The 10,960-nt window shown below is 25.8% G+C and overlaps 2 protein-coding genes across 4 annotated transcripts; both read left to right on the top strand.

Annotated features, from left to right (window-relative positions):
* Positions 1-979: 979 nt before the first annotated feature.
* LOC130673699 (protein THEM6) lies at positions 980-7,421 on the top strand. Of its 3 annotated transcripts, none has more exons than XM_057478840.1 (6): positions 980-1,442; positions 1,541-1,756; positions 1,981-2,511; positions 3,953-4,167; positions 5,230-5,415; positions 6,801-7,421. In XM_057478840.1, the coding sequence occupies exons 3-6, from the start codon at positions 2,355-2,357 to the stop codon at positions 6,912-6,914; spliced, it is 672 nt and encodes a 223-aa protein (XP_057334823.1). In that variant the 5' UTR covers positions 980-1,442; positions 1,541-1,756; positions 1,981-2,354; the 3' UTR covers positions 6,915-7,421. The 3 variants fall into 3 exon arrangements, with proteins under 3 accessions (XP_057334823.1, XP_057334821.1, XP_057334822.1); XM_057478838.1 differs by having other exon boundaries at positions 1,541-1,822; XM_057478839.1 differs by having other exon boundaries at positions 1,541-1,868.
* A 1,533-nt stretch (positions 7,422-8,954) lies between these two features.
* LOC130673700 (protein THEM6) lies at positions 8,955-10,892 on the top strand. Its single transcript, XM_057478841.1, has 2 exons — positions 8,955-9,265; positions 10,381-10,892. Exons 1-2 carry the CDS (start codon positions 9,121-9,123, stop codon positions 10,830-10,832), a joined length of 597 nt encoding a protein of 198 aa, XP_057334824.1. The 5' UTR covers positions 8,955-9,120; the 3' UTR covers positions 10,833-10,892.
* Positions 10,893-10,960: the final 68 nt, after the last annotated feature.

Raw genomic sequence — 10,960 nt, 5'->3', positions numbered from 1 at the left:
TTGAGACGTCAACAAAAAAAATTTAAAACGGGTTTTAGTTTTTATTCGCGGAATAATTTTAGTGAAATTTTTTTTTAATTCATTCGAGACAAGATCCTGGATATTTTTTGTTAAAGAAGTAAATAATTTTTAAAATTTAGTATTTTAAATGAAATTCATTAATTTTCTTGTAGATATTTTGATTAATTAATTAATTGAATGATTGAAATAAATCGATTAATATATTTTGTAATGAATAAAATATATAAATAAAAGATACGACAATGAAATTAAGTAATCGAAGCAAAAATATTTTTAATTATTTATATATAATTACAAATAATTTTATAAAAAAATTTAAATACAAAATATAAAAAAAAAAGTTGACTATAACCGCAAATTAGAAAATTATGAAATATAAAAATATGCTGTCTATATATTTATGTTTATCAAGGTAATTTTTTTATAAATGTTTAATGAAATTAACTAGATCAATATAAATTATTTTAAAATAATTAATTTTTCTTGCACGCAATTATTTTACTAAATTTTTTAAAAATTTTCGTATTAATTAATAAATATATACTACAATAAAAATTGAGAATTCCCAATAAAAATGAAGTTTTAAGTATTGAAATATTTATAATTTCAATAATTTTTTCCAGAAAAAATTTGAATATTTAATAAAAGTCATAAATTATTTTGATACCCGGAAATTAAAAAGTTAAATAAATATGTCTATATATATCAAGGTAACTTTTTGTTAAACTTTTGTTGCGAACATTAAATAAAATAATTTAGACATTTTATTTTTTGTTTACTTAAAAAAAATATTTAATAAAAAATAAAATTTTAATGTAGGAAAATTTTCAAGTATTTTAATATCCTATCTAAGATTTTTCTCCGTCAGAATTATTTAAATGCTCGAGATAATAGCAAAAAAGTGATAGAAAAATACTCTCAATGTTAATTAATTCAGCTAATTACCATAATCTCATTAACTATCATTTCCAATAATAATTTAAAGCAAGTAAACAAAAGCTAAAAATAAAAAAATAAATATTAGTTTATTAAAATATCCTAGATAATTTCTTAATCGAGAAAACTAGGACATGATTTAAATACTTCATTAATGAATAAAGTGGGAAAACCCGATAGATAAAAAAATCCTAGGAGATAAATCGTCGCGAGATTGACGTCAGCTCATAGCATCTCGCTTTAATATAAACGTCCACCTCTACTCTCTCAGTTTAAAAAACTCCGCACCCTTGCGCAAGTCCGAGGATTCACCATCTCCGGAATAATCTCGTCGTCGCGACGCCCTGCGTCTAAAGACCACAGCCAACAAACAGTTTGCTCGAGTACATTTGCCAGAGCTACAGAAAACCTGGTAGGCCTTCATCACTCGACATGTCGACAGTCCACCAGAACTTGTTTGGACATCAGTGAGTTCACTTCGCCCTGTAAGTTTTACCCACTCACAATTTTAATTCCCAGTGAAATTTTACTTTTTAATTCCCAATAACTAAAAATAATAATAATTATTATTATTGTTTTACAGATTTGAATTTCTCATGTGATGTGATCGTGTCCAGTCCCCGGAAAAGTGACCGTCTCCGACGTAAACAAAACTAATAAACTGTAATTTTACTCCAACAAATTATTGATTGGATTTAAAATGATAATTTATAATTTGAAATCAGCCAATACCGTCACCGTTACCGTCATTGCCATCAAATCAAGTCTTCCGTGTTGAAAAAAACCGTATTGTTTAAAAGTAAATTCAAATTCAAATTCAAATTGTTTATTACTGTCAAGTGTTAACCCAACGCAATGCGTATTGGTACGTGCCCTCAGTGAATTTGTTGCTCGGTTACTTTCACTATCGTGTAAGGAATTTAGAACAAGAATTCACTATCCAGTATTCCAATAAGCTTTCAAAAATTTTATATATATATATTTTTATTATTATTATTACTAAGCAAATTTAATTGATTACAGTTCCGATAGTAAAAGTGTTCGGTGGAAATTAATAAACCAGGATCTCATAATTTAAGTCGACGATGCCGGCATCTCCAGGTGGTATTGTTATTATTGATGCAACTATATGTACAAGTAAAAGAAGCTGTTGCGGTGAATCGATAACACGCTGCTCCGAAACACCAGTTTATATTTTATCTCGCCCTTTATCTGTCAGCCCAAGGCGAGACGTCTAATAAATACAGGCCAGAATAGTGATAGTAGTTTTGTTTTTATGTTTAAAAATAGTCTTTTAAATATAAAATAAATATTTACTCGAGTGTGAGATTGAGAACGGGAGGATAAAAGAAGACATTAATAGTTTATTATTTTTAATTGGTAATTAATAAATAAAAATGTTGGCCTGCTGGGTACTGGTCGGCGTATTTGGTACAATAGTACTTTTATATGCACTTATTGAAGTACATTATTTCTTGAGGATGTTTCTAACTGTTCTACTTGCGAGGTTTTGTAAAAAACCAGTACACATTTTAGACGAGACAACTATTTATGGTGAGAATTTTTTTATTTTTACTTTAAATGGTTTTATTATCGAAAAGTATTTTTTAACTATTGCGCGCATTGGAGTATAAGTATTTTGTTTTTTTTATTTAGTTCAGTTCAGTATGAATCTTGTTTGTGTTTATATATAAATTTAAAGGAGAATCCTTATAAATTATTAGCCTTGACCCTAACGGGGAAGTGATGAAAGTATTTACTGATCAATATGATAGTCAGGTCTTTTAATAAATAATTATATATAAATATAAAATTACAGTTTAATGCTGAGTATTAAAAATATTACGAAATGAAAAAAAAAAATAATGGAAAAATTTAATAGTTTGCTTAAATATTACAATTGTGGAGTTGATTGAAAAAATTATTTTATAATTACGTGGGTTTATTTAACGATTATCGTTATTATTGATCGCAATTATTGGCTATTTTTTTTTTAATTTAAGAGTAATGAGTTTATAAAATTTATAAAATTATTTTTTTGTTATTGAAATTAATGTGAATCATTGTTTAAAGTTTAATATTACATGTTACGTGTTTAATTAAATTCTTAAGATATTTGTCAATGGTAAATTTCAAAAGTCCTTGATTAATTTTTTGATGTAATATTTAATTGATAATTTATAAGACTCAAATTGAACTTTTTTTTTAATTCATAATTATAGTAATCGAAAATTATTTTCTAATGGAAGTGTCTAATTAACATGTTAACTTTTAAATTTAAATTGGAGGTGAAAGTAATTTTATTTGAAATTGAGTTGCTTTAGAAGAAAGTTTTTTTATTTTAATTATTTAAATAATTTAATTGTGATAGTTTTTATTTTTATTATGTGTGAATGTAGCAGACATCAATAATTTAAAATTATTAATAAGTGGAGTATATAATTAAAAAAATAAAATTAAAAAAAAATGCGCATTTAAAAAATTAAAAAATTAATAAGTGCATTTTTTATAAATTTTTTTTAAAAATTATTTACCCTATTTATTTATAATTTTTAAATTTATGAGTGTGAATGTAGCCGACATCAAAAATTTTAAATTATTAATAAATGGAGTAAATAATTAAAAAAATAAAATTAAAAAAAAATTCGCATTTAAAAAATTTAAAAATTAATAAGTGCATTTTTTATAAATATTTTTTTAAAAATTATTTACCCTATTTATTTATAATTTTTAAATTTATGAGTGTGAATGTAGCCGACATCAAAAATTTTAAATTATTAATAAGTGGAGTAAATAATTAAAAAAATAAAATTAAAAAAAAATGCGCATTTAAAAAATTTAAAAATTAATAAGTGCATTTTTTATAAATATTTTTTTTTTAATTATTTACTCTATTTATTTATAATTTTAAATATGTCTGATGTCTGCTACATTCACATTCATTTATTATTATTTATAAGAAGACGTTTAATTTAATTTTGATTATTTTTTTTAGGATTATGCACAACAACAGATTTAGATACATTACTCTATCACATGAATAATTCACGTTATTTACGAGAGTTAGATTTCGCACGTGCTGACTTTTACGAGAGGACGAGTTTATATCGTGAAATTTGTTCACAAGGCAAAGGAGTCGTTCAAGGAGCGGCGACTATTCGTTACAGAAGATTTTTAAAGCCATTGTCTATATTTAAAATCAAATCCAAGGTAGTTTTTAATATTTAATATTTTCTTTTTTTATTATTTAAATACGGAAGTGTGAGAGTGAGAGTATGTTCAATAGAGATCAAAGAAGAATAAATTGATAAGAGTTAAATAAATAATGAATCAGTAAACGGTTGAGTCACTAAAATCTTTACCCGGAATAAATAATAACATTTCCTGTGGCCGTAAAATCCTGTTTGATTTTTTGGACCTTGAGAGAACAACCTGGAAATTCAGGATAGTTTTTTAAATTTTTTATTTGATACCGGTTTCTTTTGTACGAATGTCGACATCGTTATTTATTTTTTATTACATTATTGTTATTATATATTATAATTTAGCCAACGCCGCAAATTAATATTTTATTAAGTACTTATTACTGTCCACTCAAGGTTCAGGAATTTGAGTGTGTGAGTATGTAGGATGTGTGTTTTTTCAGTATAACTGCGAACCGATCGATTAGCATGATTTACTCATTATGATTCTTATCTCAACAGTGTTCTGTTACTATAATCCGAGGCCTTGATTCTTATTATGCACACGATGCACTCTAATGAGTCTCCGTTTTTTTTAAACTTTTTTTCATTATGGTTTTTTTTATTACTAATAAGTTTTTTTTTTACTCATTTTTGAATTTATTTATTGTCAGGTTGACAGTACACTTTAAACTCCGTTATAAAGTCATGAGTCAGGGAAATTTTTTATTACTAATGACATTACTTACTAATTCATTATGTCAATTAGTAGTAAAAAATTTTCTTTCTTTATTTTAATTTAATCGATAAGGAAATTTAAAAATTATTATTATTTTTATTTAACTTATCGATTTTTTTCTGCTGTAATTTTTTTTCCATAAATCCTGAGAAAAATTTAAATTTCTTAATCGTTTGTGTCAAAAAAAAAGGTGTCTTAGTTCTATAGATAGAGTATTTTTTTTTTTAATGATAACAATAAATATTTATTTAAATTATTGTCGAAATTGTAATTATTTATAAATTACTGTGGATATGTGGGCATGTAAATATTAGCTATGGTTTTTTTTATTGATTTTTATTTCTTTTGTAGATAATATACTGGGATGATAAATCAATATTTATGGAACACAAATTTATAACACCTCACGACGATTTTGTTCGTGCGATAGCAGTATGCCGGCAGCGATTATTAGACTGCAGTGCTGAGACTGTTATGTCGACACTTTTAGAACGTGGAGTTAAGCAGAATGGTAGCGTCGAAGTTGGTGTCACGCAGGTTATACTTTATCTTTATTATTATTATTATCATTGTTATGAAGAGTAGAAATATTATCATACATACATAAATATTTAGAATGTATTTTTATGAGATTCTTTGGAATATCGTGATCCCATCACGTCAATTTAAATTTTATTTATGAAGTCTGGTACAAACTATTGGGATTTTTGCAGATTTAAAAAAAATTTTAACTTGAATTTAAAATTGAGATTTTGGAGTCGAAATTTTGCTCGGAATACGAATTTGCTATGAAAAGGGGAAAAATATATTTTATTTAGTGATCTAGGGATTAGAGAATGAAGTTTATATGCAGAGATTGTTTGTGAATACTTTAGATTTGTTGGTGATTTTGAAAATTTTATTTGAATTTATTGAACTGATTTTCACTAACATCCGGTATTTGTAAACTAAAATAACTAGGGCTTCTGTTTAGGCTTAAAAAGTTCGTTTTTTTATTTCTTATACTCAAGTTACGATATTTTAATATTGAAAAGATTGAGATATTTTTATTTGAAATATGAATACGCGTTTTTTGATAATTATTTGTAATTTGTTAGAATATTTTATAATTAATTAATCTCGTTTGCTAAAAAATTTTCAACAAAAGTATAAATGAAAAATGAGTTTTTTTTCCGAAGGGAGTTGTCCCCTACAATTATAGATATAAATCGATGTCATTAATTTTCTAACACTACCGACTTCATGTATATGAGGGAGGGTCGAGTAAAATGGGGACATTAAAAAAATATAAAACCCAGGAGTTAAAAGAAAAATTGTTGTGCTGAGCACATGAAATATAAAAATATTTTTTTTAAATTATTCACTTCTATGCGCTACCGTTTTTCCAAAAAAATGTTCTATAGCCCCGAGGCTTCCTAACATCCAACAGCCTCAATTTTAGTCGAGACCGTCGTCAAAATCGATAGAAAATCTAGACTCAGGGCTCGGTAGTGAGAAAAAAAATTTTTTCCTTTACTTCTATGCGCTAGAGTTCTTCCAAAAGAATTGTCGGTACTAATAAGTCAAAAAAGTCAAAATAAAGTCATTTTTTTGACCGGGGTAATGTCATCAGTTGTATTCTACTAAATTTTACTCCAATGATATTCAATAATTTTAATTTTTCTTTATGATCCTGAAGTTACTAGACAATTAACAATTTCCGAAAGTAATTAAAAAAAAAAAAACTAAAAATATGCACCTGTAGAAAATCAAAAAAACTATAGGTGCATTTTTTTGAAATATATATTCTTTTTAATTTATCGTTTTTAAAAAAAAAAACCCAGAAATTATCAGACGTCGGCTAATTTCAGTATAATTTTTTTTTTTTTCTTCTAAATTTAAAAAATAAGTAATAAAATAATAATGAAATTTTATATTTCCAGACACACGTAAGACCCGAAATGCCACCAGATTTAGCCAAATGGTTGGAGAGTAATGATATCTCTTCAGCAATATTAAGAGGAACTGATACCAGTTCCGTTGTCACAACAAATTAATTAATTTATTTATAAAAAACTTAGTTATATAAGTTGATAAATAAAATAAATTAAATTTATTGACCGATCTCTCTCGCGTATGCGGCAAAGTTGTAAAACTAAAAATTACTTAATTAAATACATTAATAATATTTTAATAAATAAATTGTAAGTTATTTTTTAAAAAATAAGGCCATTTGTGAAAGAGATACTCTATGAGTCTAATGTAATTTTAGTTAAGTAAGCTGTACATATGTTGATGTATTATATCAAAGAATATACGTATAATGTAATTAAGGGGTTGTCATATTTTGTCATTATTATTAGAGTAATTATTTGTTTGTGTAAGAGTATGATAGAGTATGATAGAGTAATCAACTCGACAAATATAATTTTAGTAAACTGGATAAATATAATAATTATTTTATTACTATCCGGATATATTTATGTAGTCAATGAATATTTTATCAACAGATCACGACCTGATTATTTATTCTGAGGTTAATTGCTTGTGACATTGATCTTTGAACGATTTAAATTCATTACTTTTTTAATTTTGAAAATATTATTTTACTTTTTTATTAATTTTTACTGAATTATTATGAACAAATCGATTGTTTGTTGATTAAATAAGTATAAAAATTTCCGATTGATGACTCATTTAATTGATTAATTAATAAATTTTTTGTAAAATCAATGGAAAATTTTCAAATTATATTATCTAATATGTGCGCATCTATAAAAGTAATTATTGATTATTGACATAAACATCAGACTTTGTAATTTTTTGTGAAGACAAATTCATTTTTAATTAAAATATTAAATCAGTTGATTTGATTTTTTTTTTGTTAATTAAATAATTAATTGAGTGTATGGAAAATTTTTCAATACATGCATGCTATGAAATTAAACTGTATTCTTATAAACACACAGAAAATATCTGTGATTATTTTCCTTTGGTAAAAGGTCATCAGTAAACTATCCGCAAATTACATAAATTCCTTATAAACACTCAGAAAATGCCCGTAATTACTCTCCTTCGGTAAAAGGTCAAAAAGTCCTCAATCGATTGCTAGTTTGTGTAAAAAAAAAATTTTTTTCTGTACTGTTATGAGCTAGTATTCTCCTAAACAACTTGTCTTCTATCTCCAGCACCGTAAACATCAAATTGAGGCTCTAGTTTTGGCCAGAATCGTATTAAAAAAAAAAAGAACCACACAAACACACCCTCTATCTTTTTACGGCAATTCAACATTTTTAAAAAATATCTTTACATTGGAATGACCTTGAAATTAGCAAATTTTTGGCAATTTTCTTCAAAATAAAGACTCTATGGGACAAAATAGGATACACGGAAAAAAATGAATTATATAAATTGAGAACGACAAGTAATATAATGATAAAGTGATCAGTAAATACCATCATTCTAAATAGTAATTTTTTAATTTATGATTAAAGCGTGAATTTATTGTCAATGCAAGAAAAATTTCTATTCGAACTGTAAAAATCTTAACTGATACTTAAAAAATTGATAATACGTATTATAAAATTTATTATTTGAAATGTTAAAATTCCCTATATTGACATCCGGGTACCAGGTTATAATTTCAAATACTAATTTTCAAAGTTTAATTTTTTCCGTGTACAGCTTCACTTTTCATAGCGGGAAGTTGATACCTAATTAATTTTTGTATTAAAATATAAATTTTTTACAGTGGAAAGAAAAAAATGGAAATTTCCTCTAAGCTTTTCTAATAGTAAGTATTTTTATCGGTAGTCGGTGGCATTAAAAGTTGTTAAAGATAAGAATGATGTAAGATCTATAATGTAGATATTATTATTGTTATTAAGTGGTAGAATTACCGTAATCTTAAAAGTATGTAGGATATAGAGTGTGTCTTTTAACTACAGAACTTAAAAACTCAAGAACCTGTTTGATGTTTTGATGCATTCTCTGGTTTGGAACGGACGCGCGGTGGATGGATATATTGACCGAAAGTGGGTCTAGGTGGGGATAGAAGCGGTTTTTTTAATGCGATATACTCTGTACTGATGTACACCAACTATATGACGCGGCATAACAGTCTTCAACAGTTGCTCATTGATAAAACTTTAAGATACCAAAATTCAACAATCGAATAACACAAAGTACTTAGTATAAATATACACTTAAAATATTATTTTTTAAATTATTAATATATTTGTACTTAAATATACAACAGTAAAGATGGTGTGTGCATGTACTATGACAATTATTGCGATACTTTATATGTTATTCGACGTTAATTATTTTCTCAGAATAGCATTCACGATTACTTGGGGAAGACTTTTTCAAAAAAAGAAAAAAATATTCGAAAAAACATCTATTTATGGTAAATTATTTTTTTTTTATTTATGTCAAGTTAATTTTTAAAATAATTTAATTTTTTTTATGAAAAAGTAATGAATTAAATGCCGGTAATTTATTTGATTAACTAACGGTAAATTGAAATGATGGATAATTAAAATATTTGTCGGTAATTAGTATTTATTTTTAGTGAAAAAATTTTTATACGGCGGGGCAAAATGAGCCCAAACAAATTATCGGATCATTTTTTTTTTACTTGTCTCTGGTGGAAAATTTTCGGACTTTTCTCTGAATAACTCTGAAAAAGTCTTTGGAACTTTAGAACTGAGTTTTTCAGAGAAAATTCCGAAAAATTTCCACCAGGGATTTGTTTTTGACTACTGTATTTTATTAAAAACTATTTGAAATAAAAATTATTAGTGGTAAAAAATTTCGGTTTAAAAATTTGATTAATGAATTTTTTGTTGTAACGAATTGGTATTTATTTCCGTTTATGCAGAATAAAGTCAATGGTCAATGTTACGAATTGTATAGAATAATTTTTTTTTCGCCGTATAATTTTGTTAATTACCATAATTATGATATAGAAAAAGGGAGACGGTTAGCTGAGAAAAAATGTCTAGTAATATTTTTTTATTTTTTTTGTCCCCAAATAATTATTTTATACTAACGCGGTCGTTAAAAAAATTTAATGAGGGCTAAAATAGGTCATACAAAAAATGTAATAGTCAAAAAAAAAAAAAGAAAAAAAAATACTACGGCTGAAAAAATTTTCCTGCTGTAAATATTAAGTATCTTTGAAATTTGAGTTAATTATGATTTTGCTAAAGAAAAAAAAATTAAATCTAATTAGAGTCGACTTATTATTCATCAAAGAAAAATAAATTACCACAAAAATTCATAAGATTTTTCATTTAAACGCAAAAGGATGAATTAATTAAAAAATATTTAATAAAAATGAAATTAAAAGTTTACTAATTTTTTAAATAAATTTTACTTAAAATTAAATAATTTTAATTTAAACTTTAAATAAAGATGGAAATAAATCTTCATAATCAATAATGTCTGACATTTACTACTAAAATAAATGTCTCTTAATTATCCATTTTCCTAATTAATAACATTGTCTAATTTTTTCAGGTATCTGTACATCCCAAGATGTTGATATATTTTTGAAACACATGAACAATGCGCGATACCTACGAGAACTTGACTTTGCACGGTTCCATTATTACGATAGATCAGGAATCTACGGTGAAGTGAGTCGTCGAGGTGGCGGAGCCGTCCAAGGTGCATCATCGACTCGTTATCGACGTGCACTTGCTATTTTTACGCCATACAAAGTAACAACTCAGTTAATTTACTGGGATGAAAAAAACTTCTACCTTGAACACGAATTTATCAGTCTGTCGGATAATTTTGTCCGCGCAGTCGTCCTGAGCAAACAGACAGTCACCGGCTTAAAGGTCCCTGTGTCAGAGATCATTGCCAAAGTCGAACCCACCGCACAGAGACCCGAGATGTCAAATGAACTTAAACTTTGGCTTGACTCTATGGAAGAGTCATCACAAAAGTTAAGGAAACGCAACTAAATTATTCACTGTTTTTTTTTTTTTTTTTTTTTTTTTACTTTTCATATTTATATTTATATTCATATACATTGAGGTGACTGTTGATGAGGCTGTTATTCAATTACTTAATAGCTAAATAATTTATATTA

This window comes from Microplitis mediator, chromosome 8 (assembly GCF_029852145.1).
Source record: "Microplitis mediator isolate UGA2020A chromosome 8, iyMicMedi2.1, whole genome shotgun sequence".
NCBI classification, from domain to species: Eukaryota; Metazoa; Arthropoda; class Insecta; order Hymenoptera; family Braconidae; genus Microplitis; species Microplitis mediator.
Note: the sequence above shows the minus strand (reverse complement) of the source record. Positions and strands in the feature narration are given on the sequence as shown.

Excerpts from the sequence above, each read along its gene's own strand:
- LOC130673699 (XM_057478840.1), top strand. The coding sequence starts at position 2,355 with ATGTTGGCCTGCTGGGTACTGGTCGGCGTATTTGGTACAATAGTACTT. Across the intron at positions 4,168-5,229 it reads TATTTAAAATCAAATCCAAG|ATAATATACTGGGATGATAA; the intron begins GTAGTTTTTAAT and ends TTTCTTTTGTAG. Across the intron at positions 5,416-6,800 it reads TCGAAGTTGGTGTCACGCAG|ACACACGTAAGACCCGAAAT; the intron begins GTTATACTTTAT and ends TTATATTTCCAG.
- LOC130673700 (XM_057478841.1), top strand. The coding sequence starts at position 9,121 with ATGGTGTGTGCATGTACTATGACAATTATTGCGATACTTTATATGTTA. Across the intron at positions 9,266-10,380 it reads CGAAAAAACATCTATTTATG|GTATCTGTACATCCCAAGAT; the intron begins GTAAATTATTTT and ends TAATTTTTTCAG.